At 37.6% G+C, this 27,251-nt stretch overlaps 1 protein-coding gene across 6 annotated transcripts in view; it reads left to right on the top strand.

Moving 5' to 3' along the window:
• The window catches only part of NUB1 (negative regulator of ubiquitin like proteins 1), a 42,415-nt gene extending 15,398 nt beyond the window's left edge, over positions 1–27,017 (top strand). For all 6 annotated transcript variants that reach the window (XM_072652182.1, XM_072652186.1, XM_072652180.1 and 3 more), the window contains 12 exons: positions 1,174–1,232; positions 3,450–3,520; positions 6,282–6,464; positions 6,660–6,748; positions 7,697–7,803; positions 16,490–16,676; positions 19,713–19,820; positions 21,640–21,792; positions 22,712–22,858; positions 24,832–24,927; positions 25,771–25,951; positions 26,202–27,017. In XM_072652182.1, the coding sequence (XP_072508283.1) occupies positions 1,174–1,232; positions 3,450–3,520; positions 6,282–6,464; positions 6,660–6,748; positions 7,697–7,803; positions 16,490–16,676; positions 19,713–19,820; positions 21,640–21,792; positions 22,712–22,858; positions 24,832–24,927; positions 25,771–25,951; positions 26,202–26,380 (1,560 nt within the window). In that variant the 3' untranslated portion in view covers positions 26,381–27,017. The remainder of the gene's footprint in view (positions 1–1,173; positions 1,233–3,449; positions 3,521–6,281; positions 6,465–6,659; positions 6,749–7,696; positions 7,804–16,489; positions 16,677–19,712; positions 19,821–21,639; positions 21,793–22,711; positions 22,859–24,831; positions 24,928–25,770; positions 25,952–26,201) is intronic.
• The last annotated feature ends 234 nt before the right edge of the window (positions 27,018–27,251 follow it).

Raw genomic sequence — 27,251 nt, 5'->3', positions numbered from 1 at the left:
TAAATGAATATATAATTTATATTCATTTATAGTGAAAAATGTTAGAAAATGACACTTGTAAATGTATGGCTATTGAAAGAATAGAGAGGCAAGAAAGGGCTAAGAATACAAAGAAGGGAATCCAAGATAGCCAGACAGAGGGATAAGGGAATGTAGTTGGAGTCAGAGGACCTGGGTTCAGATTCTGACTCTGACATTTACTAACCCTGAGCAAGCCACCCAGCCACTCTGGTGGTTCTCTCATCTGTAAAATGAAGATGAACTACATGACTTGTAAATCTGAAAAAGCAGTGATAGAAAAGATAGGTTGCTTCCCTTCAGGAATTTTAGGACCCCTGCCACTTAGGGTGTGACTCTCCCTGTGGGTGACATATAAAGGAATGCTACCCCTTCATTCCAGTACCTGACTGGGGGAACTTATCTCTCATTTTGCTACTGCCAGTTTTCCCCCATTATCTGGTCTGAAGAGAATGTAATAGAAACAGAAACTTCTCTATTCCATACTGAAGTTGCCTAATACATAGAAACTCCAAAGAAAAAGTTCTAGGGGAAGCCCGCACCCTGCATGGGCCAGTTATCTACAGATAAAAGCAGTTTACAGGTATTCCCACCACTTATAATGTGCTTTGGTAATGTGTAACCAAACTAACATTTATTCTGAACATGTTGACTGTTTCAATTCATAAATATATGGGTTTTTATAACTACTGAAAAACTGAAAATCCATAGAGATGTTTCCATTCATCAGTTTCTGATACTTGTCATAGATATTCTACTATTCTGGTCTTGGCCAGGTGCCAGAATGATGGATTTTAATAGTTTTTAATCTCCTTCTTCTTAGTTATTTTATTGATGAGCTTCCCTAAATCATCTACCTTAGTATGAGGAGATAAACTAAAGCACCAGTTCAATATGTGGTGATTTCTATAACGTGCTTTTCAGTTAGCTGTCTGGTTGAAATCTTTTGGGCTGTAGCTCTGACACTGCAATAGAATTGTATTCTAGAAGCTTTCTTATAAGCCTATATAGGTTTCATTTTAGTCCATATCCAGTGCCACAAATGTCACAATATTGGATATAAGGCCTTCTTGACAGAAAAGAATAATAGATCAGAAAAATGTAAAATTAAGTACAGGGGAATCACAATTGTAATTTTTTAAAATTTTGTATTAGGATAAGAAAGCCTTGTTGGAAACCAAACTGCACATCACCGGCAAAGAACTGAGATCACAGTAAGTTCAGAAAGTCTTTCTCTAAGAAGTCTTGGTACATTTTTGTACTCTTTAGACTGGATTGGATTATATGCTGTTTCCTATATGATATGAGGCAGGTATTTCAACTGTTACCCATCTTGGATTTTCCATTTGTAATATGAAAAATGTGGTGTCTGTTCAGCGGGAAGAACCTTGGATTCCAGTCCTGACTCTGCCACGGACAGAACTGTGTGACCTTCAGCAAGTCATTTAACTTCTCTGAGTCTTATTTTTCTCATCTTTAGGGGTCTTTTCACATTCTAAATCCAAAATCTTAACTTACAGAAATGTTGAAATTTAATTAATAGGTTATTTTCTTTGTATTTTTTGAGGGTTAAACATTAGGTGTTTTTTTTTTTTAAGTGAAGCAGGGGGTTTATTTTGTTATTATTTTTAACCATATGTGTAACTGTATATGTAATTCCAGATGAAGAATTTATACCATTCAAATCAGCACCTACTCTACATTTATAGTCTAAGAGAGCTGCCTGGGACACTGAGAACCAAGTAATTTACCTAGGGTCATAAGTAGAACTTGAACCCAGTTCTCCTTGACACTGAAGGTCAGCCCTCTCTGTTTCTAGCCATTACTATCCGGCAGTCATTCTTAAAGCATTTTTCCCCACGATCTGCCACTGTTTAGCTTACATTTAGGATTAGGATCCAGGAAAGAATAGTAGAAAGTTGCATTGAGTTAGTTCTGTTAATAGCCTGGTTCCTCCATGAAAACTAGAAAAGGCAGGAGTAACTTTTCCTACTGATAAGCTAACCTCTTCCTGTTTAAATCCTTTACTGTGAATTTTAGACCAAAGTCTACTAGAAATAATTTTTATTAATTTAGACTCTACTATTTAATCATCTAGGGGAGGGGGAGAGAAAGAGAAAGGGCAGAGAGATTGCTTTCCAGATGGATAAGTCAAGCACACCTTGGTCTGATCACCACTTTAATTACTTTCAGGAAGATCTAATCTTCCTTTCCAGGGCTTATCAGGAAGGAGGAGAGAGGACATTGTTTCACAATTGACAGTTAAAGAAAGACTGATATTAGTCCAAAGACTTCAGACCGGTAATTTAAAGATGGCTTTCTTAATATTTCTAAAAGAAGGAGCAAGTGTTGCTTTAGTCAGCTTCCACAGTAGTTATGTGACCTATCGAAGTATAATGCTCTATAGATTGTTCCTGAACAATGATGAAAAGAATTCCAGAAATCTGTGGTAAAAATGATTCAAAGGGAGCTCTTGCTTTTTTTGAATCTCTGTAGTTACCAGTTTTTAACGCTAGGTGACACTCGTTCATACTGGTTGAATTTGTGTTAGGGACTGAATTTATGAAAGCAAAATGGTGAAATGAGCTTTCTTAGGTGTAACTTTTATGCTGAAGTGACCCTGGAAAGTTATTTGTATATTGTTTTTTAATTTGAATTATGTTTTAAATGACATGAGATTGTTATTTTTTAAAATGCCTTTGAAGAAAATATAGCAGTTTATATGTTTTCTGTATTTTACTCACTTGTTGGTTTCAATTGAAAATGGAAAGTTTTTTTTACATATTTAATAGTCCTGCTAACCAGTCACTATGAGGATGATGATGTCAAATTTATGAGTTATCCTAGATATTTTGTATTACTTATAAATGAATATTAAATTGAAATATACTTGCAACTGTATCTGAATTTTCTCCTATATTTTGATTTGTTAAGATATATAGTAAGGGTTTGATTAAACAAAGTGACTTTTAAAAGGAGAACTGAAACTTAATTCCAATAAATAGATGTGCTAAGTGCCTTTCCTGATGGTTTTTGGTTTTCATAATGAAAACAACTATTCATAGGTACATAGCACTTTATAGTTTGGAGTGCTAAGTGTTCATATATATATATATAAAACTTTGATTTGAACCACATAACCATGCAAAGTAGTTCATACAAAATGATTTTAACTTTCTCACTTAAAACTTAAGTGATTTTCCCAAGCCTATCATCTTGAAGGTCTTGATTAGCATTATTATCCTTATGTTGAAAGTCCAGTATTTCATTGTGAAATAGTGATATAATTTTCCTGATTCTGCCTTTCAGAAAAATTGAAATTTTCCCACTGGGTAGCCTATATTTCCATTTGTGAAAATTGAAATGTTTCATAGGTAATATAACATAAATATATGTATTGTCCAATGACTTTTATCCATTTTATTTTGTAGAATAGCTGAAACCTTTGGATTTCAAGAAAACTACATTAAAATATGTATAAATAAGAAGCAGCTTCAGTTAGGTATGTATTGATTAAATCTGTAGGGTTTTAAAAATAATTTATAGCACTAAACAATGAATAAATTTAGATCTTTGAATCTTTTCTCTTCATTGATTATATAGCATAGATCCATGAGCTAAGAGGTAATACCTCAGTTTAGGCTTTTTCTTCCCCATGGAAATCATCTTGACCATCTCTAACATGGAGAAGAAGAATGGCCTCTAGATCTGTCCCTGCTTTCTTCCTTCTCCCTTTTCACTCCACTGTGAAGCTCAGTGAGGATTGCCTGCTTCCTCACATCCAGTGTAATTTTCTTAGTTCTCTCTAGCCTTGATTTCCAGTCAATAAACTTCAGGCACAGCACTGCACTAAGTGCTAGGGTACAAAAGCACACAAAAAAGCCTTAAGAGATCTTTTAACTTTATCAACATTTGATACTGTTCACTTCCATCTTATTGAAGCTCTACTTTTCTTTCCTCCCTTTATTTCTCATGTTATCCTGGTTCTTTCTTTTATCAGATGTTTTCCTGGTATTTCCCCAGTCATTTCTTGATCATTTGTACTTCTCTTTTTTTCCTCCATTTTCTCCATTAGTGCTCTCATGCATGCTCAGCTATTACTTCTTTGTATGGTTCCTGGGTCTTCATCTGTAGCCCTGACCTGTCTACTAGCTGCCTGATCGGCTCAAACTGCTGCTTCCTTATTGCTTTCAATGGTACACATCTCCCATTGGTCTAATCTCACAACTCTGTTTATCCTCAGCTTCCTTAGACAGTTACTAGCTTCCATTGATTCTTCATAATATCCCTTCCTTCCATTTTCATTCCCATAGGTAGAAATCTAGTTCAGACTTTTATCCTCTCTAGATTGTCTGGATTATTGCAAAAATTAACTAACATTTCTCCCTCAAATCTAACCTGCACATAATTGCCAGAATAATCTTCCTAAAATATCACTTTGATCATGTTAGTCTGTTGTTCAGAAGCTTATCAGTTCGTGCCCGTTTCCCTTAGATCTAATCTGAGCTTCAAAATGTCTGAGTCTGCTGTACAAGTCATCTCCCAGTACTCCTCTACATAAGCTATTCCAACTAGACTAGTGTCTTTACTGTCTTTCAAACATACTGTACAACCTCCTTCTGCTTTCCACCTTAACATTATGCTCTGCTTATCCATATTCACCCTAGCCTTTAAGATCTGGAATTCCTTCTCTTCTCCAAAGCGTCCTCTGGTCACTCCATAAAGAAGGGGTCTTTCCATACTCTTAGAATCTGTAGCACTTGTGGACTGTATCATTGCTTGTGCTGATTTATGTCATCTCATCTGCTGTTCTCATGTTTAAATCTAACTTAATGTGCTTGTTTTATATTCCCTACTAGGTTGTAGGTTTCTTGAAGGCAGTATGAGTTACTTCTACTTCATTTACTACACAAAGATTAACATAGTATATTCTACCATAGGGTCTAGCATAGTACCTGGAACTTTGCAGGTACGTAGTAAAGCTTGGTTGACTTTATTGGATATTTTAAAATTCCAGGGACATTTTTTAAAAGAATTACTGAAAGAATAAATTGATTTTAGATCCACTAAGTTCCCCCAAATGGAGACATAGTGAGTATTTCTTAATGTTTTTACTTACTAAGATTAATATCTGTTTAATGTTACCATTGTCACAAGTCAAATTCAAACATATTCATCCCAGAATGATCATATAATGGTTTTTTAAGGTTAATGTAGCTCCCAAAGTGCCCATTTAATTTGTAATAATGTTTTCTTGATTAGTATTTGCCTCACCCCCTACATTTAGGCCACATTTTCCTTCACTTCCTCGCTATCTCTTCCCTCTCTTCCACTTTCCAGTCTTGGAACCATAATCAAATCTACTTGGTGATCCTTTCTGGAAAGGCTGTGACTGTTACTCCAGTTTGGCTCCGGTCATCATCCCTGTAACTTTCTAAAACAAAACACCTTTCCCTGGCCACTTCTCCCGTGTGTGTTTTGTCTTTCTAGTACTGTGCCAATCCCTGGAGGGCAGGGACTGTGCTTGCTTTTAAATCTATGTCTCTGACTAGTTGATACATAATAAATGCTTAGTAACAACAACTAACATTTGTGTAACGTTTTTAGGTTTGCAAAGTGCTTTAACAATATAATTTAATTTTATTCTCACAGTAACTCTGGGAAGTAGGTATTAATATCACTTCCATATTAAAGATAAGGAAACTGAGTTGGACAGAGGTTATTTGACTTGCTAGGGTTACACAGTTTATGTCTGATTTGTACTCAGGTCTGTCCCAGCTCCTTCCACTGTGCCACCTAGCTGCTTTTTAATTCATTCACATTTCTGTGGTGCTTTAAAGTTTATAAAGCCACATTCCTTAGAGAAATTCTCTAAAATATTTAATGTAGACATTATTAGCTTCATTTTATAGGGGGCAGCTAAGCAGTACAGTGGATAAATCCAGGGCCAGATGTCAGGAAGACTCATCTCCCTGAGTTCAAGTCTGGCCTCAGACCCTTACTAGTTGTATTACTATGTGACCCTGGATAAGTTTCTTCACCCTGTCTGCCTGAGTTTCTTCATCTGTATAATGACTTGCCAAGGAAATGCCAAGCCATTCCAGCATCTTTGCCAAGAAAACCCAAAATGGGCTCACAAAGAGTTGAACACAACTGAACAACCACAAACAAGGAGGGCCTGCAGTTGGTGAGCTTCATGGGAAGGCTGTGAGCCAATAGACTGAATGTTTCTCCTTATCTTTCATCCTCATCCAATCTTGTAGGGAAAACCCTGGAAGAGCAAGGGATTACACACAATGTGAAAGCTTTGGTGCTTGAACTCAAGCAGTCAGAAGAGGATGTACGCAGAAATCTTCAGGAAGAAGAGCTAGAGCAAACTGAAGCAGACAAAAAAGAAAAGAGAATGCAGAGAACCAAGAGAGGCCTGGAAATCCTGGCCCAGAGAGGTAGGCCTGGGAGGGTCTGCTTTTCACCTTTTGCTACCTTAGTTCTTTTACACAAGCACATTTCCGTGGCTTCATGTAATTATCTTCCTTTTGGTTTTTGGAACCCTTTGCCCTTGGCAGTTTGGTTTATGTATTGTTCTGTTATCACCATTGTTGACTATGAGCTAGTGGAAGTTTATTTTTGTTTTATTGCAGCTGAGACCGTGGATCCTGAAACAACTCCATACTTAGAAATAGCTAATCAAACAGGCAGATCAATCAAAATACCTGCAGCAGAAAAAAAAGTAAGTATTATGAGTTTTAGTTCATTCTCGGATTTTGTGTAAGTAAAAAATTTAAAGTTTTTTCCTAGCCATTTGGTCTCTGTATATAATAAATAGAATCAAATCATAGATTTCTGTTATGGTCCTAGAAATAGGGCATATAAAAATTGCAATGTGCAACTGTTCCCAGTGGAAACTAATTCTGTAACTTTTAATAAAGGAACACAAAATGTAGGCATGTTCTTCTAATATCATCTATATTTGTGGGGAATTTAGTAGTGAAGGGCTTCAGTGATTTACATAGATAAATTCTCTTCAGCATATTTACCCATATAACAAAGTTCATGAGTTTGCATTCTAAAACAGGTTCAGATGCTTGAAAATTTGCCATTTAGATGGTGATTTTTTTTTTCATTTCCTAAAGAACCTTTTAGTGTGATTGGAAATAACATTGAGGACATGATTAAGAAATCCAGAAAGAGAATCTTGTGATTAAAAACAGAAATAATACTAATTTCCCAAAAGATTCTATAGTATTCCTGGGAGGTTTTTGTCATTTGTGTTCCTATGTAGTATCTTAAACTTAGACAATATATATCCTCATACTGAAATGAAAAAATGAGAATAAAGGGGCAGCATTCACTAATTCATGAAATAAAATTTAGAAATATTTACTGTGACTTCTTGCTGCTGCCATAATGAAGCTGATTAAACTGAGAGTGTTGTTTTTTCATATAATAATTTGTTATGATGTGCATCTTAGATCTTTTAATACTTAAATACTTAAAACAAATTCTATAGAAATCAGTTTCCTTTTCCTTGTACCTCATTTGGCTTTTAGATTAAGTTGTGAATCTGCCTTGATATTGAAGATATTATTTTTACCTTTTTTAGAACTATAAATGGAAATTTTCCATTGTCCTGAATTATATTCAAAAGTGGCCTTTTCCAATCTATTTTTCCCTGTAGGCCCTTATGTTAGCAATGGGATATCATGAAAAGGGTCGTGCATTTCTGAAAAGGAAAGAATATGGAATAGCATTGCCCTGTCTGCTGGATGCTGACAAATACTTCTGGTAAGCTTCTTTGGACTCCTTAATTTTAAGAGAAAAGACAAAATACTTTTTTTTCGTGTTCTCAATTTCAAACCTACATAATGGTGAAGTGGGCCCCTTAAGTGAATATTACTCCTTTAAATCTGACTTAACTTTCTGTAGAAATTCTTAATAATATGCCTTTGATTATATCTTGGATCCAGAGAACAGTGTTGTAACAAGGATCCATGGAATATATTACAGTACTCTGACCCAGAGATCTTTCTGATTCTTCTAAGAAAAAAACTAAACATAAAACATCTTTAATTTTTATTTGTTGACTGATACTGAAGCATTGAAACAAACTTGGTCATAATACTTAAGAATAGACTTTCAGAAAAGAAATAGCTATCTCTAGTTAGATACCTGACTTCAGGAAAAAAGGAGTAAGAGTTAATGAAGAGCACCTCTTCATTATCTTGAATTTTGGAACAACTTTTGGACACATACCAGTGAGGAATCTGTTTTATTTCACTATGGTATATCTGGATTTTCTTCCTACTCCTGTAGCAATTCCCAGGTCTTATGTCAGATAACCTTTTCATTTTATCCTAAGTATATAGGAGACCCTCTGTTCCATAAAGAGAATAGCTCAATTCCAAATAAGATCATCTTCTATACAATATTCCTCCAAGTGTGTCAGAAACCCAGAGGTCCTTCAGAACAAGACTATTTGTACCTTAGTTAGACCTGGGGCTAACTCTGAAAAATGACTATTTCTCCAGTTCAAATCCTTATATGACTTCAGACATTCTAGAACTGATTTAGATTGCTGGCTGGGAGTTTCCTTTCAGCTTGTTGGTAGCAGTTGACATCTGTGCTAGGATGTAAGGGTGGAAACCTTAGAGATTTGGGTCTAGCAGAAAAAAACAGCAAGGAAGTATTTTTGTACCTCTGATATTGTTTATTTTAAGTAAGAAGTTTCTATAGTACAGAGGCCATATCTGTTTTTACATCTTTATATATTTTATAAAACATTATGTGTCATTATTCACCATCATTTAGTTTGGGGAGATTTTTCAGGGTTATAATTGCCAAGAGGATCAATGCAAAATGTTATAATATGCCACTTGGTAGAGAATATATATAGTAAATTTTCAATTATCCATGATGGTGAAAAGGAATAGTGATGTGAATAATCCTAAATTTATGACTTTGGGATGCATTGAATGATTTTACAACAGACTTACCTTCTTGGTTATGTTTTGGTTAGGCTTATTAGTTTGAATTCCAAGAGTAGTTGAGCTAAGAATGTAATCAAGAACCTCTTCACTTTGTACCATGAGGCAGTGTACAGGTTGTAAAATCTTTTTATTTCAAAGCAATAGTGTGTACGTGTATGTATGTGTTATTTTTTGTGATTATGGTATAGATGTTTGTTCATAAATAGAGGCTAGCCTATGTTAAGTTTAAAAATATTTATTGGAATCTCTTCTTTCATACTTGAAATGTATTATAGACAGTAGTGAACTTTTTTTTCTATAAAAGTTTGTTGCCTCACATAAAAACATGGATTAAGTTCCCTGCTTAAGGAGAAAAAGTTTTTATATTATAAGCCTGGACAGGGGACATGAAACTATTTGTTAAGTAATGCACATAATAAAACATATACTTAAATTCCATCACATTAGCTTATTAGGGAAAGAGAAGCAGCGTTTGGAGAAAATTAGAACAGGAGGGAAAAGAAAGAGGAAAGAGTTGGAGGGAATAGTGTAGGCGCCTTACACTCACTGGTCTCTGGCTTTCTTTGAGCTTCCAGTGCCGGAGTACTGAGCGACCGCTAAGGCAGGTCCTATCTTCTCCAGTATGGAGCGTGCTATAAGGAGGCGCAGAGGGAAGACACGGCGTATTCTCCCCTGCCTCGCCTTTCCCATCCGCTAGATGGAGCTCCGAACCTATTTTTTCTCTACACTCCTTAACTTTCTGCTCGCCAGGGTTCTGCTCGCCAAGGTCCTCCCCTCCCCTCTCTCCGCTTCCACTCTCATTCCAATCCCGCCCTGGCCTCTCCGGCCCTTCCAGCAGGCTTTTAATTACACCGAATTATCAGGAAATCTAAATCCTCCAGCTCCCCAGGGTATTGTTGCTCGTAAGCAGTCATTTGCTCTCCGACCGCTCCCCATTTTTCTCTTGATATTCCTGCCTGCTTGAGCCAAGGAGAAACTTTCCAAATCCTTTCACAAAATTCTCGGAGGTCATCTAACTCTATTGTGACCCCCGCCTTCCTGCATTCCCTGTGAAGTTTCTCAGCCCAGACCTCCTGTTCCTCTGGCTTTATTACTGGCAATAGATTCCCCATCTCCGCCCTTTTCCCAGGGGTTTGGGAAGCTTCTCTCCCCTTTCTCTCCTTCCGAATCTAGGATTCGGGACTCGCTTCTTTCACAGCCCCTTCCGGGTGTACCCCAAAAGCACCCAGGATTATCTACGCTCCCAATCCCTGTTGGGGCGCCAACTGCCAAGCCTAGAGGCCTGTATTGGGCTACCCGAGTCTTTCCTACCTGTCCCAGGTCTTCGGCTGGCCACGCCGGATGCACATATGAGAGAAAGGACGTTCCAGAGTCGAACAGGGGTTGAGCTTTATTTCAGGGTCCGGGTTACAAATGCAGGGGGGTCTTCCTTAGGAGGAAGAGGGGGAGATTTCCTAAGGAGGCTAAGCTTAAGGGATTGGAAGTAGAAGTACAAGCGGGGAGAGAGGGGGAGGGGAGAGAGGAAAGAAAAGAAGCGGAGCCCTACTTTTCTCTTTGGCTCCACACGTGCTAAGCGAGCTTTCTGGCTTCCTTAATCCTACTTAATCTTCAGCCACACAGTTTGCATCTCAATACCATGCTGTTAGGTAACTAGGTGTGCTCCAATCCGGGACGACCTCGAGGGCAGGGAGACTCCACCCATCAGGTATCTCTGGGGGAGAGGCGGAAATACCCGAGCTAGCTGAGCTAGCTCAGTCTGACCTTCTCGAACCCCCGCTGTTCATGGAGGGCCTTGTAAGACTCTAAGATTTAGAAGTCCCACTTTTACCTGCCCGAGACTGTCCACACGGAATTGAGCTTCCAGTCCCAACAGAATAGGAGGGAGAGAAAGAGATATGAGGCATAAAGATCATAGAATTATAAGTTTAGATTTGGGAGAGAGCTTAGAGAACATTTAGGGCAACTCTATCATGTTCTAGTTAAACAGGTTCATAGAATTCTAAGGACTTATCCAAGTCAGAGGTGGAATTTGAACATAGGTCCCATCTGGAGTCATTTGACTCCATATTTAGCACACTCTTCCTTTTGTCACACTGCATCCCTACATATGAATGGATGAAGGAGAGAGATTCAGTAGATTTTCAGGCCAAACTTAGTTATATTTGAACTCTTTCTGTTGTGTACTGGACTTCAGTTGGACTACCTTAAGAATAAATGGTAGAGTAGTTGTCACCTGTGAGAATTGCCCTTTGAAAGACTGATTACCAGAAAAATTCACAACTTTGATAAAGTGTTGTCAGCTCTGGATGGGACACCACATCAACCTACCTTTGGCTGCAGCCAGAGCAATATCATCTCTCACTGCTTGCAAAGAACAATCAGATGTAGCTCAAAAGGCCATAGCCATGGAATGAACAGAAGCTCCTGAGCCCTGCTATTATTTTTACATAAAAATTTTATTTCATATAAAGCTTGTAAAGAGCATTTGATTCTTATTCAAATACATTAAATCAAGTCAACAAGCATTTATTAAGAGCCTGTTGTATGCAAGGCATCCTGATAAGCATTAAGCACTTACAAAGAAAGGTTATAAAAAAGGTTAAAAAACAGTCTGTACTCTCAAGGAACTTACAGTGTAAAGAGACACAACATGGCAGATAACTTTGTACAGATGAGATGTATACAGGATAAATTTGAGATAATCTTAGAGGGAAGGCACTAGCTCTAAAGGGGGATTGGAAGAACTTTCTTGTAGAAGGCAAGATTTTAGTTGGGACCTGAGGAAAGCTCGGAGAAAGGATATGAGTCAGTCAGTAAACATTTATTAAGTGCTTAAGATGTGCTAGGCATTATGGTAAAACTTGGGAGATAACAGTATGAAAAAGAAAGCCTTTCACCTCAAGAAACTTTCAATCTAATGGAGAGAGATAATACATAAAAGGAAACTGAAAAGGGTGGTGGGGGTGGTGGAGAGAAAAGTACTGAGACAAATCAGGGCAAGGTGGAGAATTCAAAGGAGCATAGTGGGAAATGAAGAGATGACTGTCCTGGGCCCCTTTTTTAATCTTTTTTTTATAATTAGTTTATTTGTTTTCAGTTTTCAGCAATTACTTCCATAAGTTTTAAATTTTCTCCCCATCCCTCTCCCCTCCTTCTTCAAAATGGCATGCAATCTTATATGGGTTCTATACATACATTCTTATTAAACACATTTTCACATTAGTCATGTTGCATCGAAGAATTAAAACGAATGGGAGAAACCATGAGAAAAGTCAAAACAAAACATAACAAAAGAAAAAATAGTCTGCTTCATTCTGCGTTTTGACTCAATAGTTCTTTCTCTGGATGTGGATGGCATTTTGCATCATGAGTCCTTTGGAAATGTTTTAGGTCCTTGCATTGCTGTGAAGGGTTGAGTTTATCAGATACAGTCCTCACACACTGTGGCTCTTACTGTGTAAAAGTTCTCCTGGTTCTGCTCATTTCACAGAGCATCATTTCATATAAATCTTTCCAGGTTTTTCTGAAGTCCTTCTGTTCTTCATTTCTATTTTGGAGGGGCTTTAAATCATGAACATAGCAGTCAGGTATTTTGTGGACTTGAAAGCCCATGTTTTCATTGGTAGAAAAAAAAAAGCACCCAGTGACTTCATCCAGGACTGACTTTATGTAGAGAGTCAACTCCTTACTGAGTATACTTACCATGTGAGTAATCGCTCCTCTCTTTTCTTTTCCTTGCCCTCCAAAATAGACTCATAGCTGACTTTACCTCCTAAAATGTCTAGTCCACAAGGAGGGGACAGGAGAAGGACAGGGGGCAGGCAAAATGATAAGAGGCCCTACCTTGAGTTCAGGTTATCCCATTGACTCGTAATAGCCGTGAGGATATACAAAAATTAAGTTAGGGATGGGTTACTGATTTCTGTCAGTGGAAGAAATTTCTCTACCAGTAGTTTCTAAAATTAATTCATAGGTCTGGACCAAATACATTTTTATTGCTCTAATAAGCATATGTACCTAATACTGTCAGAAGCACTATACTCCTTCCACCCAGGTTTGTAAACCCTTCTTTCTCTTCCTGAATGTCTCAAGTGCCAAATTTGGCTATTTCTACCTTTACAATGTCTCTCTTATCTGTCCCCTTCTCTCCATTTGTGCATCTGCCACCCTATACCAGACTCTCATTACCTCATTTTCAAGAGCCTCTTAATTGATCTCCCAGCCTCAAGTCTCTCTCAACTCTAATCTATCTTTCACACAGCTGCCAACATGATTTTCCTAAAGTGCAGGTCTGAACACGTTACCCCTAATAAATTATCTTTATAGTCTAATTATGCACTATTTCCGTTACTGTTCCTCATCCAGGACACATTATCTCCCAACTTTGTGCCTCTGTACTGACTCCCCTCTTCCTGAATTTCTCTTCCTGCCTCTTAGAATCCTTTGTTCCTTTAAGTGTCAAGTCAAGCACCATTTTCTACATGAGGCCTTTTGTGATCTCCCACTTCTTCCCACCTAGATGTTAGTGATTTCTCCTCTCAAATTATGTTATATTTCTTTTATTCATGAGTCCTGTATACATTCATAGAATCATAAAATGTCAGTGTTGAAAGGACCTTCAGAGGACAGCTAGTGCAGTTCACATGTGAACAAGAACATTTTTCAACATACCCAACAAAAAGTCTTCCATCTTTCTGTAAAGGCCTCTAGGGAGGTCCCATTTTACTGTTGGATTTCAGTTTATCTAGAGCTTCTGAACTTTTCTGGGCACTTAAGTGGGTGATGATCTCCAAATCCTCTCTTAGCTGCGTATCCTAGCATCTGTACCCTTTTGTCTTTAAACCTCTGTGAGAGGGTCAGGTCAGGATGTTTTCTCTCTCATTTTACAGTTGAAGAAAACTGAGGCCCTAAAAGGTTAAGTGACTTGGCTAGCAGTTTTGGGGGTAGAGCCAGAATTAGGACACAGATACCCCAATGCCCAGCCCCTTTCCCTGACCGCTAAACTTTGCTTCCTTAATGCTGAAGAATCAGGATTGGGGTTGTATAGGTCTGTTCTGACAATTTCGTTTTATTCATATTGAAAGAGGGGAAAAGACAGGAGGCTGATATAAAATAATAGATTTAATCTGTGTTCGTATTTAGAATGGGTTTGAGAACTTGTTCTTGAACACATGATGTCTGACCCTGAGAAATGATTTTTATAAACAATGTTGAAGGATCTTCATGCAGACCTGATTAAGAAAGCTTCAGATAATTCAACATGATAGGAGATGGATAGCAGTTCTGGGGCCAGGTAGTTCAGACTTTTCATTAGACAAATGAAGAAATAGTGATTACTTGTTTATTGATTTATTGTAATCTCATCATATAGCCAGCTCTAAATTAGAGTCAGAGAAGTCTAGCTAGATACAGAAAGCATTATTAAACACTTCCTATGTGCCAAACATTGTGCTAAGCACTGGGAATGCAAATGAAAAAGACAGTTCCTTCCCTGAAGGAGCTTATGTTCTAAGCCTAAAACTACAGAACCACTGCTTAAGCCATTTAGAATTCAGGTCTCCAGCGATCTTAAAGAGCAATGTACTGTGGTAGAAAGGTCATTAGATTTGGAGTCTGGGGATGTGGATTAAAATACTTACTCTACTGCTTGCTTACTCAGCTTGTAGAACTGTAGAGAGATCGTTCATCTTCAGACCTCAGTTTCCTCCTTGGCAAAGTAATGGGGTTAGATGAGTTGTCTTCAGAGGTCCCTTCCAGCTCTATCTAAAACTATACTCTTGCAGTTAATAATTATTGCTCCAGCCTAGAAGTTGGGGGCTCAACTTAAAACGGCAACTTCCTGGGAATTAGGGGATGGATAATCAGTAAAAAGACTGAAAGAGGAAAGGAGATGTGATCTGCCGGAAGAGAAGAGCTCTGCTAGTGTCTGAGAGCACCAGAAGCCCTCCTGGGCAGAAGGAACTACCTCTTTCAAAAAGTTTCCCTTTACAGCTATGTTTCATCTCTAGAGGTAGGGTAAACATTTCAGGTATTATTTTATTTTGTTATTTATTTCCAGACTGTTGTCATAATTGAGTTTCTTTGCAAGTGCCAAAGAGAATAGCACTTATATGATCAGTACAAAGCAATTCCTGATTAGAGGCAAAAATGAGTGGTACACACTAGTTGCTTGATAAACTTGAGATCCTTCCAAAGGAGGCAGGAAAAAGCAGTAGTAAAGACTATGGAATGAAATTTATGTTAGGGTGGTTGGTTTCATTGCAGATGGTTTTACTAAGTTAAGCAAGAATGTTAGCTCCTTGTGAGTGAAGGAATGATTCTGCTTTTGTCTCTGCATCCCTAATGCCCAGCAGAGTGCCTGACACGTAATAAGTACTTGATACCCACACCCCCATCCCACCCCGGGAGAGATAGCAGAATGGAAGGTATAAATCATAGACACTGAATTATTTCCGGTAGATTTTGGTACTGGAAATGGGAAGAGATCATTAAGACACACAGGTGCTTGAAGAGAGTATGAAGCTTGTCTTAATTAACATTTTGCCCAGGGGATGACACTATAGTAGAGTATCTATTAAGTTAAAAGAATATATTATCTTAAAACTTGAAACAAAATAATAGTTTGAATGTTGAAGAAAAATAATTCTGACTGGTAGGCTACATTTGCATTATAAATTTTCCTGTAGTGATCATTTAACACGAGAAGGACCAGAAATATCATTAGATGCAAAAATAAAATTATTTTACTTTGAAACACAACCTTTCGTTGTTATCTCTATTTTCTTTGCCTAATGTATTAAAAATGTACTGTGTCACTTGATACAGCTCAGTCCTTTGAGATATTCTTAAATTCTGGTCCTTATACATTTAAATTGAAAATAAGTAATTTTTAGATCACAGTATTTACTCAGGTTAAAATTCTATCTCTATTTCTTCTACTTTGTATTATCTTGAACAATGATTTCACTTCTTTATTTCAAGTGTTCTCATTTATAGAATGAGGGGGTTGGACTATAAATTTTTTCTAAGATTCTTTCTAGGTCTTAAGCCTCTAACTATCTTTAAGCTATATCTTGTCCTATATACCCATCCATCCCTAACTTATAGAGAAAGTCTTTAAGGATCCCAAAGGATTAATTGTAGAGTGCAGTGTGGTGTAGACTAGGCACAAGAAGGAAGTGTGGCCAGAAACCTTTATTCAAGAGATTTTTGGCAGCCTTTTACTAGTCCAGCTCTACTTTCCCTCCCACTCCAGAGCCGCAGTTGATCTGGATGCTTTGGATAAGGAGCAGAACTTGCCCCATAGAAGTTGAGAACTTTACTGTGAAACATCCAGTCTTCACAAACACAACTGAAGATCTGTAAACTTGCTTTTTTGCAGTTGCTTTCTGCTTTAATTTAGAAAAAAAGAATTCACTAAAACTTGACATAATGAAAATTTTCATACAGTAGATGATTAGTGAGGTTTACTTTTTCTTTTACAGTGAATGTTGCGGAGAACTGTTGGATACAGTAGATAATTATGCAGTGCTTCAGCTGGATATAGTGTGGTGTTACTTCCGTCTGGGACAGCTGGAATGCCTTGATGATGCAGAAAGAAAGCTAAATGTGGCTCAGAAATGTTTTAAGAACTGCTATGGAGAAAACCACCAAAGACTAGTCAATATAAAAGTATGTTAATTTGAACTATAGTTTGTTCGGGATTATATTGCATGTAGCTAGTTCTGGGTACAGAATTTTTTTGTATGTGTCACTCAGACCATATCTACTAGCTTAAAAGTGCTTCATAGTAGTTTGCAGTTTCTTGCAATTTTAGACTACATTTGAAAATAATTTTTAAAGGCTTTAAAATACCTTGCATGTTGTGGGGTCTTTGGTTTTCACTATTATTGTCTATGTAGAATTCAGACCTGGGATATTCACAGTTAAGTGAGCCTGAGACCACTTTTGTAGTCCCCAGTAGCCAAAAGAAACATGTGACTTCTATATACCCAATAGAGTTTATATGTCACATGCCTCAAGAACTATTGTCTGGGTGTTATTTGCTTAAACTAAAGAGCTAAATTATTGCTTAACTATCCCGAAGACATATTCATTTAATTCCTAGGACATTGCTTAGGACTTTCTATCCCATTCTGTAATTCCTAAGCTTTAGTTCTTTTCCCTATTTTCCCTCAGATTTGCAAAGGGAGAGTATCTGAGTTCTGTTACCAGTTCTACTACTGCTTCACTTCAAAGAATATTATTTAATTGTAATAGCTCTTATTTATATAATAGCTCACATTTACATAACACTTTAACTTTTACAAAGTGCTTTCCTTATAACAGTCTGGTGAGGTAGGTAGTGGAAGGATTATTAATTATCCCCATTTTACAGATGATCAACCTACACTAAAATAATTTTTTAAAGTTTAATAACATATTATACTTGTGGAGGTTTGGGGGTTTAATCCTTATTTCCTGTGCAGAGCTATTAGACTCATGGAACTCAGTCACTGACTCAGGAACTAGGCTCTTCTTTCTTAAGATAAGTTAAGTGATAAACCTGGGGTCACATAGGTAGTAAGCATCTGGACAGGGACTTAAACCCAGGTCTCTTAACTGCAGATATAGTGCCCTTTCCATTATATCTTGCTGCTTTACTTACTTGAAAGGAATCTTAGTGATCATCTAGGCTAACTCTGCTCAGTGCGTGAAGCCTTTTTATGGTGTTTCCAACAAATTGATTGGCCATTTTGCTTGAATGGCTTCAGGGAAAGCACACTTGTTACCTAATAAGTCAGTCCATTATATTTTAGCTAGCTCTAATTTGTTAATTCTTGCTTATAAAAATCTAGTTCCATATACTGAATAAGTTTCCCCTCTGGGGCTGTATAAAGTTTAATTCCTCTTCTATGTGGCAGTTTTTCATTTAGTTGGAGATAGTCGTATCTCTCTATAAGTCTTTTTAGTCTCATAAAAATAGCAGTGAGACCCTCTTCATCTTAACAGCTTGACAGACCCTAGAGTATAGCGGAAAGAAAACTCGCTGTGGATCAGAGCACCTGAGTATATGTCCTAGCTCTGCTACTTAGACTGGTGTTACCTTGGGCAAGTTATTTAATTTGCCTTATTTCTCTCTGGGGCATGAGAATGAGGGATTGTACTAAATGATCTTTAAAGCCTTTTCATCCTTAAATCCTTAGGAAAGGGAGAGGGTTCAACATTTATTAAGTACCTGCTGTGTAGCAGGTCAAATGATTTTGGACTAGATCCTGTGGGGCTGTTTTTTTTACTAGTGGCCACAACATTATCATTGTACTATTCTTGAAATTTCTTTTCAACATTTTCCATCCAGTGCTAGCTTATTCCATGCATAGCAATATAGTACCTAATTCAGATAATCGGGGAGAGAGAACAACAAATCTGCATCTGTTTGTGAATTATAATTCATCTAAAATAGCCAGTGTGGGTGGCTATGCGTGTGTATGTATACCCCTAACCCTCAAAGACTTTTGTTCTTTTACTTTATTTTCAGCACAAGTAGATAGTAACAGTACCTACCTCCCAGGGTTATTGTGAGGATCAAATGAGTTGTTTTGACAGATGGCAAATGATAATGACCATATCTGCAATATGCAGGTGGTCAATTTTTAAAGAATTAGCAGAATGTAGCAAAATACACTTAACACTAAAAGTATTCTAAATATAATTTTATCTTTCTTGGATATTTCAGAAAGTTCTAATAGTACTTTGAAGTTAGCATATCTCTGTGTCCTGGAAATTAGAATTAGGTTCCAGTCTTGTGTTTACTACCACAGACCTTTTAAGAATACATTAATTCAGTGTTTGACAAATCCTAGATACCATGTTGCCGTAGTGTTAGTATTTTAGGGAAACTAGTTTTCTAGTATCTTCCTACTCTGTGAATCTTTTACTTTAATGATAACCTGAAGTTCACAACCATAGACAACCCCACAAATAGGGATTCATCTAACAGGCAGTGTGTACTTCTAAATCTTTACCATGTGTATCTTGGCTCTGTTCCCTCAATATTAGGGTAGAAGAAGATAAGTAGGTGGGAATTGGACCCAAAAGAGCCAAGGACTTTGCTTCTGAGCCAAGTTTCTAGCCTAAGAAGTGCCCAGACTGTTTGAGCCTTTCTAGAAGACTTTTATTTCATTTATTTGGAGACTCTATAAGTCCCAGACTTTTCAGTAGACCCTTCTGTAATCCTAATGTAGCATCCATCTTCTAGTTGAGCCACAATGCCCCACCACCAGTGTGTAACTTTTCTTCCCCACCCACTCTGCTTTCTTCCTTTTTTTTTCTTAAAATCTAAAAAGTCCATATTTCCCCTAAAACCTAAAAAGCTTTTAAACTTTTTGGCTATCTCCCAGATGCAAAACTAATTTGTTGTGCTTCAGTCTAGTATAACCTCATTTATGTTATATCTTATGAGGAAATTGAGACAGAGGGAGATTGGGATTTTCCCAAGGTAACAAAGTTAGCTAGTGGCAGACCTGGAGTGGGAACCTTTGTCTCTTGACTGTGTTCTTTCTCGCCTATTAGATCTGATTAATATGAAATAGTAGAGTTTACTGTATTAAAGTTAACTTTGTTTCTTACTATTATAGAAGAAAAAAGGAATTTAAATGGAAGCGTTAATATATCTAGTAAGAGAAGTAAGGTAGTTTTAACTTTTGAATTTTTTTTTCTTCACCTTAGGGAAGTTATGGGAGAGAGAAGGTACTATTTTTAAGACTTTACTTGCTTCAAGGAATAAGAAACTATCATAGTGGTAATGGGGAGGAGGCTTCTGAATATCTCAATAAGGTAAGAGAAACAGTTACTTAGCTACTGTTTGTTTTGCCAATAAACGTTAGACTGTATTAAGGAAACTTAAAGACTAAAGTAGGGTGAAAAGATATGATTAGTGGTTATATAATGGTAAAGTGATAAGTGCATTATAGACTTAACAAAACACAAAGTTTTATTTAGGTCTCAGGAGAAAGTTCATTAGCAACTTGGAATCTTGGTGGGCTTCCTGGGAAAAGTGACATTTGATTTAGGTTTTAAAGTTTTATAGGAGAAGATTAGGAAGAAAGGAATTTTAGGAAGAAGGAAGAACTTGAGCAAAGACATGGGGCCTGCAGGACATAGGGAAGAGGGCTGGGTATTCTGAGATAGAACACATGGAGGGAAATGATATCAGGTAAGAGAGGGTTCTACCATTTGGGAAAAGCCTTGATTGTAGGCAATTATTCTGGCTGTTTTGTGATGAACAGATTGGAGGGAGTAGAGAGTGGAGGTGGAGATATCTGTGAGGAGACCTTCTCAGCAGTCTAAATGCTTCGTAATAGGATTCCAAATAAGGGTGGTGGTGATGAGAGGACAGATGTGAGGGATATCTTAGAAATGGAATCAAAAGGACCCAGTAACTGATGTGAGAGGTAAAGAAGAAGACAGTGCTGCAGAGCACTTGAAGGAACATAAGGACTGAGGAAAATCTACTGGATTTGTCAAGGAGAAAGTCATTGGTGACTTAGAGTGTTTTCAGTAGAGTCAGGCAGGCGAGGTGAGGGCAAGTCCAGTTACAGGAGGTTGAGGAGATAGAGACATAAGGTGCAGATGAATTTAGGCACTGAGAGGTAGAAAAAATGCTGGACTTGGTCAGGAAACCTAGGTTCAAATGCTGCCTTAGTCACCCTGGCTGGATGAACACAGAAATCACCTAACCTCTCAGAGCTTCCATTTTCTCATTTAGAAAATACTCTCTCTACCTACTTGTGATAAGGAAAGTGTGTTGCAAACCTTGAAGTGGCCTATAAATGTGAATTATTTTCAAGAAGGCTAGCATTGAAGAGGAGCAGAGAGGTGGGTTGGGAAATGAATGAGCTTCGAGCAAAGGGTTTTGGGTTTTTTTTTTAAGGATTAGGGGAGCTTGAGCATGTTTGTACACAGGAGGAAATTTTTCAGTTAAGGAGATGTTGAAGATGTGTGAGTGAAAGAGTAACAGTTGGTGCTAGAGTCTAGAGGAAGTGGGAGGGAATTGGGTTTAAGGGTGCAGGTAGAAAGGTTAGCTTTTTCTGTGGGGCTATCTCCTCTTTTGTGATTTGAGAGGAGTGTGGGACAGTGGAAGATATTGCTGAAAAGGTTTAAGGAATTGAAGGACGGGAGCTGAAGAAATCATTAGATGGCTTCAGTCTTCTTGGTGAAGTAGGTTAGCTGTACGTTTTGGAAGTAAAGTTGGAATGGGATGTTGAGAGAAGAAAAGATTTGGAAACATTGTGGAAAATGAAGTTGTAAGTGCATGGCAGGAAGATTCTAGAAATTGATTGTTTATGATTGTAGATTTGTTACTTGTGAGTTACATATATCTGACAAGCATAATTTATTTTTCTTCTGTCATAAGTTTCTGAGGGCAGGTTTAACATCTTAAGTTTCTATTCTAACTCCCCATGGTGCCCAGTACAGTGCTCTGCACATGAGGTGTTCATAACGTACCACTGACTGGTCATATTTCCAATTCTTACATGCATGTAACCCAGTTGATTTTGGCTCTGTAGTCTAATTTCTTTTAGGCCTTAAGATTATGTTAAGTATCAACATTCTTATACTCATATGATCACTCTGTTTTTTCCCTCATTGGTAGGCACAGCAACTCTATAAAGAGCTGTCTATAGATCCTCTAAAAGTTCAGAGTTTGTTAAAGTTGGGATTTACAGCTCAGGAAGCTCGACTTGGCTTGAGGGCTTGTGATGGGAATGTAGATCATGCTGCTACCCATATTACCAACAGAAGAGAGGTACGTTAACATTCCCTGCTCATGTTTGACCAGAGGTAGTAAGACTTAAGATCAAATTAACAGTAGACCACCCAGCAGTGTTAAAGAAGCCTATCCCATTTGACTTAAGTTTCCTGGCTTCAGAAGAATGGGAAATTCTTAACACTTATTACAACGTATAGTTAGAACAGGACATGAAAAATACCCATTTTTAAATTGAATCATTTGATTAATTGGAAGTTTCATGTTCACAGTTGTATTTACTCCAGTAACAAGTCATGGTTCTGCTCTCTGGAGCAGTACAGAATAAGTCTATACTTCATCTGTATTTCATGGCTGGACTTTGATTGGGTAAAGAGAGGTTTATTCTGCTCTGCTTTTTTTTGTTTGTTTTCTGTTGCCAAGGCAACCTAGGGAATACCTAAATCATGGCTTTATACTGTAGAGCATGGATTTAGAAAAGTTTATAGGAAATCTCCTGAGGTCCCAGGTATGCAGTCTACTCTTGTGTAAGACAAAGACAAGGACAATTCCTATTTGAACTTATACTCATGGCTAGGCCTGGAATAGGAAGATTTGGCAAGGATTATCTGTTGAATGACAAACCTTTAAAATAGTGGTTCTTGTTATATATTCCTGAAGCATCCATTCTCCCTGTTGCCAATATTCCCTGCTCCTTCCTTCTTTCCTTCCTCCTTCCCCCAGTCCCTCCTACGCAAGGGAGTAGAATAAGATTTTTTAAATTTTGGAATGTATATTCATGTGAAAGTACTCAATATTTCTGGGACATTTAGTAAATGGATATATAGGAAATTCATATTTTTTCTTCAGGTAGTATGCTGAGAACAGTAATTAGGGAGGACTCAGCATACTAGGCATATGCTTTAGTTAACATTTATTGTTCACTGGAACTTCATTGTGCTTAATTTGTCTTGTAAAGGAAATTGCCAAAATAAAGAAAGAAGAAAAGGAAAAGAGAAAAAGAAGACTGGATAACATAAACTCTTTGAAAGAAATGGGCTACTCGGCTCATGCTGCAAAAGAAGCTCTTCACCAGGCAAGAGGAAACCTGGATGAAGCACTTAAGGTAAGTAGAAGGATTTATCCGTTGGCCACAAGGGCCTCGAGATCACTCATAATCCCTGGAGACCCAGGACTCTGTGTTCTACTAACTCAACTGTAAAGTCTCTTGAGATTTTAAAATTTTCTATGAACTTTGTTTCTCATTTGGTGTTCATTTTAGTGTTTGCAAACAAATAGGCTTCCCTCCCCCCCAAAAAAAGTCTAAACCTCCAGTGCCCGTTTCTTAACCTCCTCTAGCCTTGTACCCATTCAGGAAACCTATATCCCCTTCTATCTTTTTGCCTCTAGAACAGAGATAAAGAAATTAGAGAACTTCTAAAATGAGCAAGATTGTACAGTTAAAAGGTTGATGACATTTTTTAATAGTACAGAGATTTGTACATGTTTGTCAATCTAACCAGTGCCTTTGATACTGTCGGTTAAAAGGGCCTGTAGAAGATCATGGCAAAATTTGGTTGCCTGGGGAAGTCCATTAGTATTGTATACCAGTTTCATGATGGCATGCTTGCACAGGTGCTGGATAATGGACAATGCTCTTGCATTTTCCAAGTCACCAGTGGAGTGAAACAGGTCTATATGTTTGCTCCCATGCTTTTTAGTATGTTGTTTTCTGTGATATTTGTTGTTGGATACCTTCGATGAGGACAGAAACAGCATCAAGGTCAGCTACCACACTGATGATAAATTATTTAACTTGAAAAGTCTATAAGCCAAGATTAAAGTGGAGGGAGAGTTGGTGTGTGACTTTTTGTTTGCAGATGATTGTGCACTCAGTGTAGTCTCTGAGGATGAGATGCAACAAAGTATGGATAGAATCTCTGCCGCTTCTGCTAATTTTGGTCCGACAACTAACACCAGGAAAACAGAGGTTCTTCACCAACCAGCATCACACCATCCATACATGGTACCATCGGTTACAATAAAGAGAAATTTTTAATGCTGTGGATAAATTCACTTACCTTGGCAGTATACTTTCCAAGATGTACACATAGATGATTGAGGTTGATGCGCACATTGCCAGAGCTATCTCAGCATTTGAGAGGCTCTGAAAGTGTGGAAGAGAAGAGGTATTAGAGTGCCTAACAATGTCTACAGAACCATTGTGCTGTCTTTATTGTTGAACACCTGTGAAACCTGGACAGCCTACTAGTACCATGCCAGAAAATTGAATTGCTTCCATCTGAATTGTCTTAAGAAGATTCTGAAGATCTCCTGGAAGGATAAGGTGCTAGACACTGAAGTCCTTTCTTGAGCTGAGCTTGAGCATTCAAACACTACTGCTGAGAGCCCAACTGTGATGGGCTGGCCATGTTGTTCAAATGTCAAATGTATATTTACCTAAATGATTATTTTACTGAAAAACTCACATAAGGCAGGTACTTACATGCACTTTGAAGGTTTTTTGAAGAGCTTTGGTAATGATTGTGAAATATGGGAGATAGTGGCACAGGACTACCCAGCATAAGAGTAGTTCAAAAGAAACGAAATGTGAGATGTGCAAATCTAGAGAGGTCTCCCTCCCAGATGCTCATGTAGACTGTTTGTGCCTGACCTGTGGTAGAACCTTCCACACTCATAGTAGTATGATCAGCCACAGCCAGGCATGTTGTTCATTGACCTTACATTGACCATCACAATGTCATTTTGATCCTCTTCAAGCATGAAGGACAAAAAGCTTTCCAAATCAAAAATTTGTTTAGAAAAGAAACAAAACCTCCCTATGCGCTATTGGAAACAGGAGCATTTCATGTATTTATAAAATGAGTTCTAAAATGTAGGCAACCTCAGAGCTTGACATTTTAAAAGCAGGCTAGATAAAGTTCTCTGAAAAGCAGATTAGAATGAATAAGCCTGTATTGTACTGCTGAGGGCTTAACGTAAAGGTAACTTTTTCTAGATTTTGATTTCTGCTTTAGAGTGGGGAAGGATATTTGTATTTCACATAGATTAGTAGCTTGTTATTCCTGTGTATTTTAGATTCTTCTTAGTAATCCTCAGATGTGGTGGCTAAATGATGCAGATCCTGAGACTAGCAACAACCAGGAACATGTTTCTCAAGAAAATATTGATAAGGTGAGTATTAATGCGTTTGTGTCCCTCAGAGTATCACAGGGATCTCTTGAGTTGCAGAGATAAGGGCTGAGAGAGAGACAGTGCTTCAGCTGTTCGGGCCCCTTTTCCTGGTGGCAGCCAAGCATTGGGAAACTGTAGAGAGTGTATTCCTGGCAGGAGGAAACTATGGGTGCACCTTGTCCAAATTGTACACTTGAGCAACTAGTGTATTCTGAGTACTTAGTTAAGTACAAATATTACTACATTTGTTTAGTACCTTTCCTACAGAGGGCTTGAGGTGTTCTTTGGATGAATCAACCAAAGGCATTGATAAAACTACACCTTTCCCAAGGGAAATTAATATGCTTGATTCAAATGTGCTTACCACTTGTGTTGCTTGGAGTCAGATTAATAGAATTCAGAAGAGTGATTTGGGGAAAATTTGATGTTCATGATGTAATCTTTTAAAAAACTCTCTTTGAAATAAGCCGAGAACTAACCAGTTGTCCCAGAGAAGATGTAATGAAACATATTTCCATAATCTTATTATAACGGAATGAGACATTACAGAATGGCACACATTCTGTCAGATTATGGTTGTTCTGTTGGCTAGTTTTAGTCAACTTATTTCATTCTTACAGCCGAATGTTCATTGAGCAGGGAATGAATAGGGGTAAATCAGGAAATAACTAGTATAAAGAACAAAAGGTCTGATAAGTTAAATTTTAAAAACTAAGCCTGGGGATTGATCATCTCCCTGGATGATATAAGTGTTACAGCAACCACCAAACAGAAACCTTAGGTTTTGTATACTACCTGAAGGTCTTAATTAACATCTCTAATTTTCCTTTTTTTCTGCTTTAGTTGGTATATGTGGGTTTTGAAGCTGAGACAGCCAAGACAGCTCTCAGAGTATTTAGAGGAAATGTTCAACTGGCTGCTCAGACACTTGCTCATAATGGAGGAACTCTTCCCTCTGACTTACAAATACCATCTGAAGATTCTTCTTCAACTTCATCAACAAAATCCCCTTCAGATTCTGCTGGTAAGATTATATTCTAGCTCCTAATTAGGGGGGAAATGTTCTTACTGAGAAAGGAGAATGATAGCATGACTTTGGTGTATGTAGAAATAGAAACTGCAGGTGGGGAGGCTGGACCTGCCCTATTGGTTTTACATAGTAACTGATCATTTGGGAGAATGTGTGATTGGCAGAAGACACTCTAAAACTCACTCTGGCAAACCATTATTTAATTTTTTTCCCCCTTTTGTCCCATTTTAATATTTTATTTTAGGTACTTCTAGTGCCTCAACAGATGAAGATATGGAAACAGAGGCAGTCAATGAAATCTTGGGTGATATTCCAGAACATGAAGAAGATTATCTTGACTCAACTCTAGAAGATGAAGCATTGGTTATTGCTGAGTACTTATCTTATGTAGAGAACATAAAATCAACAAGCCAGAAAAAGTAGATGACAGATTGAAATAAGTACCTTAATTTTGTGCTTATAAATTCTATCTGTATAAAAAAAAAAATCTAATACAGTCCTTCATTTTTTTCTTCCTCCCTATTGCTTGCTTTGACTGCTTGAATGATCATTCCCAGGATAGGGAAGATACAGGACTATAAAGGCAGGGACCGAGGAAACCCCTGAAATGTTTAATAGTTGGGGAGTTGGGAGGGCATAAAAAAGGGAAATCGCTGTGGCCTAACTTGCCATTTCCTGCCTTCGTTCAAGCTTGACTGACTCACCTTGGCCCACCTAGCCCCACTACTTTTCCCTGCAGGTGAGATTGGGCCACACTTAGTTTGCAAGGTGGCCACCATTGCTAGAGAGAGCTGTTTGGAAAAAGCAGGATTTCCCCAACCCCAGATAATAGTCTCTGACTTTGTAGCTGTGCACCTTGACCTTCCTTCCTCTAAGACTGAGCTCTGGATTCTTTTTCTTCACATAGTGCCTGTTTTTACCTCCTAAGCACTTGTGCCTTCCTGTACCAACTTGGCTGCTACTGTCACTAAAATTGTGTTTTAAATCTCTTATTCCATGTACAAAAAAACCCAGATGAGTGCACAGCAGGTACAGAATAAAATAAAAGCAAATGACTGGAGCTTTTAAATACCTTGATTATATAGTAAAATATGCATTTGAATTTCAGGTCAGGAATTTTTACACATTTAGCAGTTTTTTTCTACAAATTTTATTCAGTTATTAAGTGGAAAGCAAAGCAACTCTATTTTTAATTAATTAATGTTTCAAATCTACACTGTCATTTAATGTCTTTGCTATCAGAGAAAACTGTAGTGGAAACAAATATTTTATGACAGTTTTTTGTATACTTACA

Source organism: Notamacropus eugenii, chromosome 3 (genome assembly GCF_028372415.1).
Source record: "Notamacropus eugenii isolate mMacEug1 chromosome 3, mMacEug1.pri_v2, whole genome shotgun sequence".
NCBI lineage: Eukaryota > Metazoa > Chordata > Mammalia > Diprotodontia > Macropodidae > Notamacropus > Notamacropus eugenii.
Note: the sequence above shows the minus strand (reverse complement) of the source record. Positions and strands in the feature narration are given on the sequence as shown.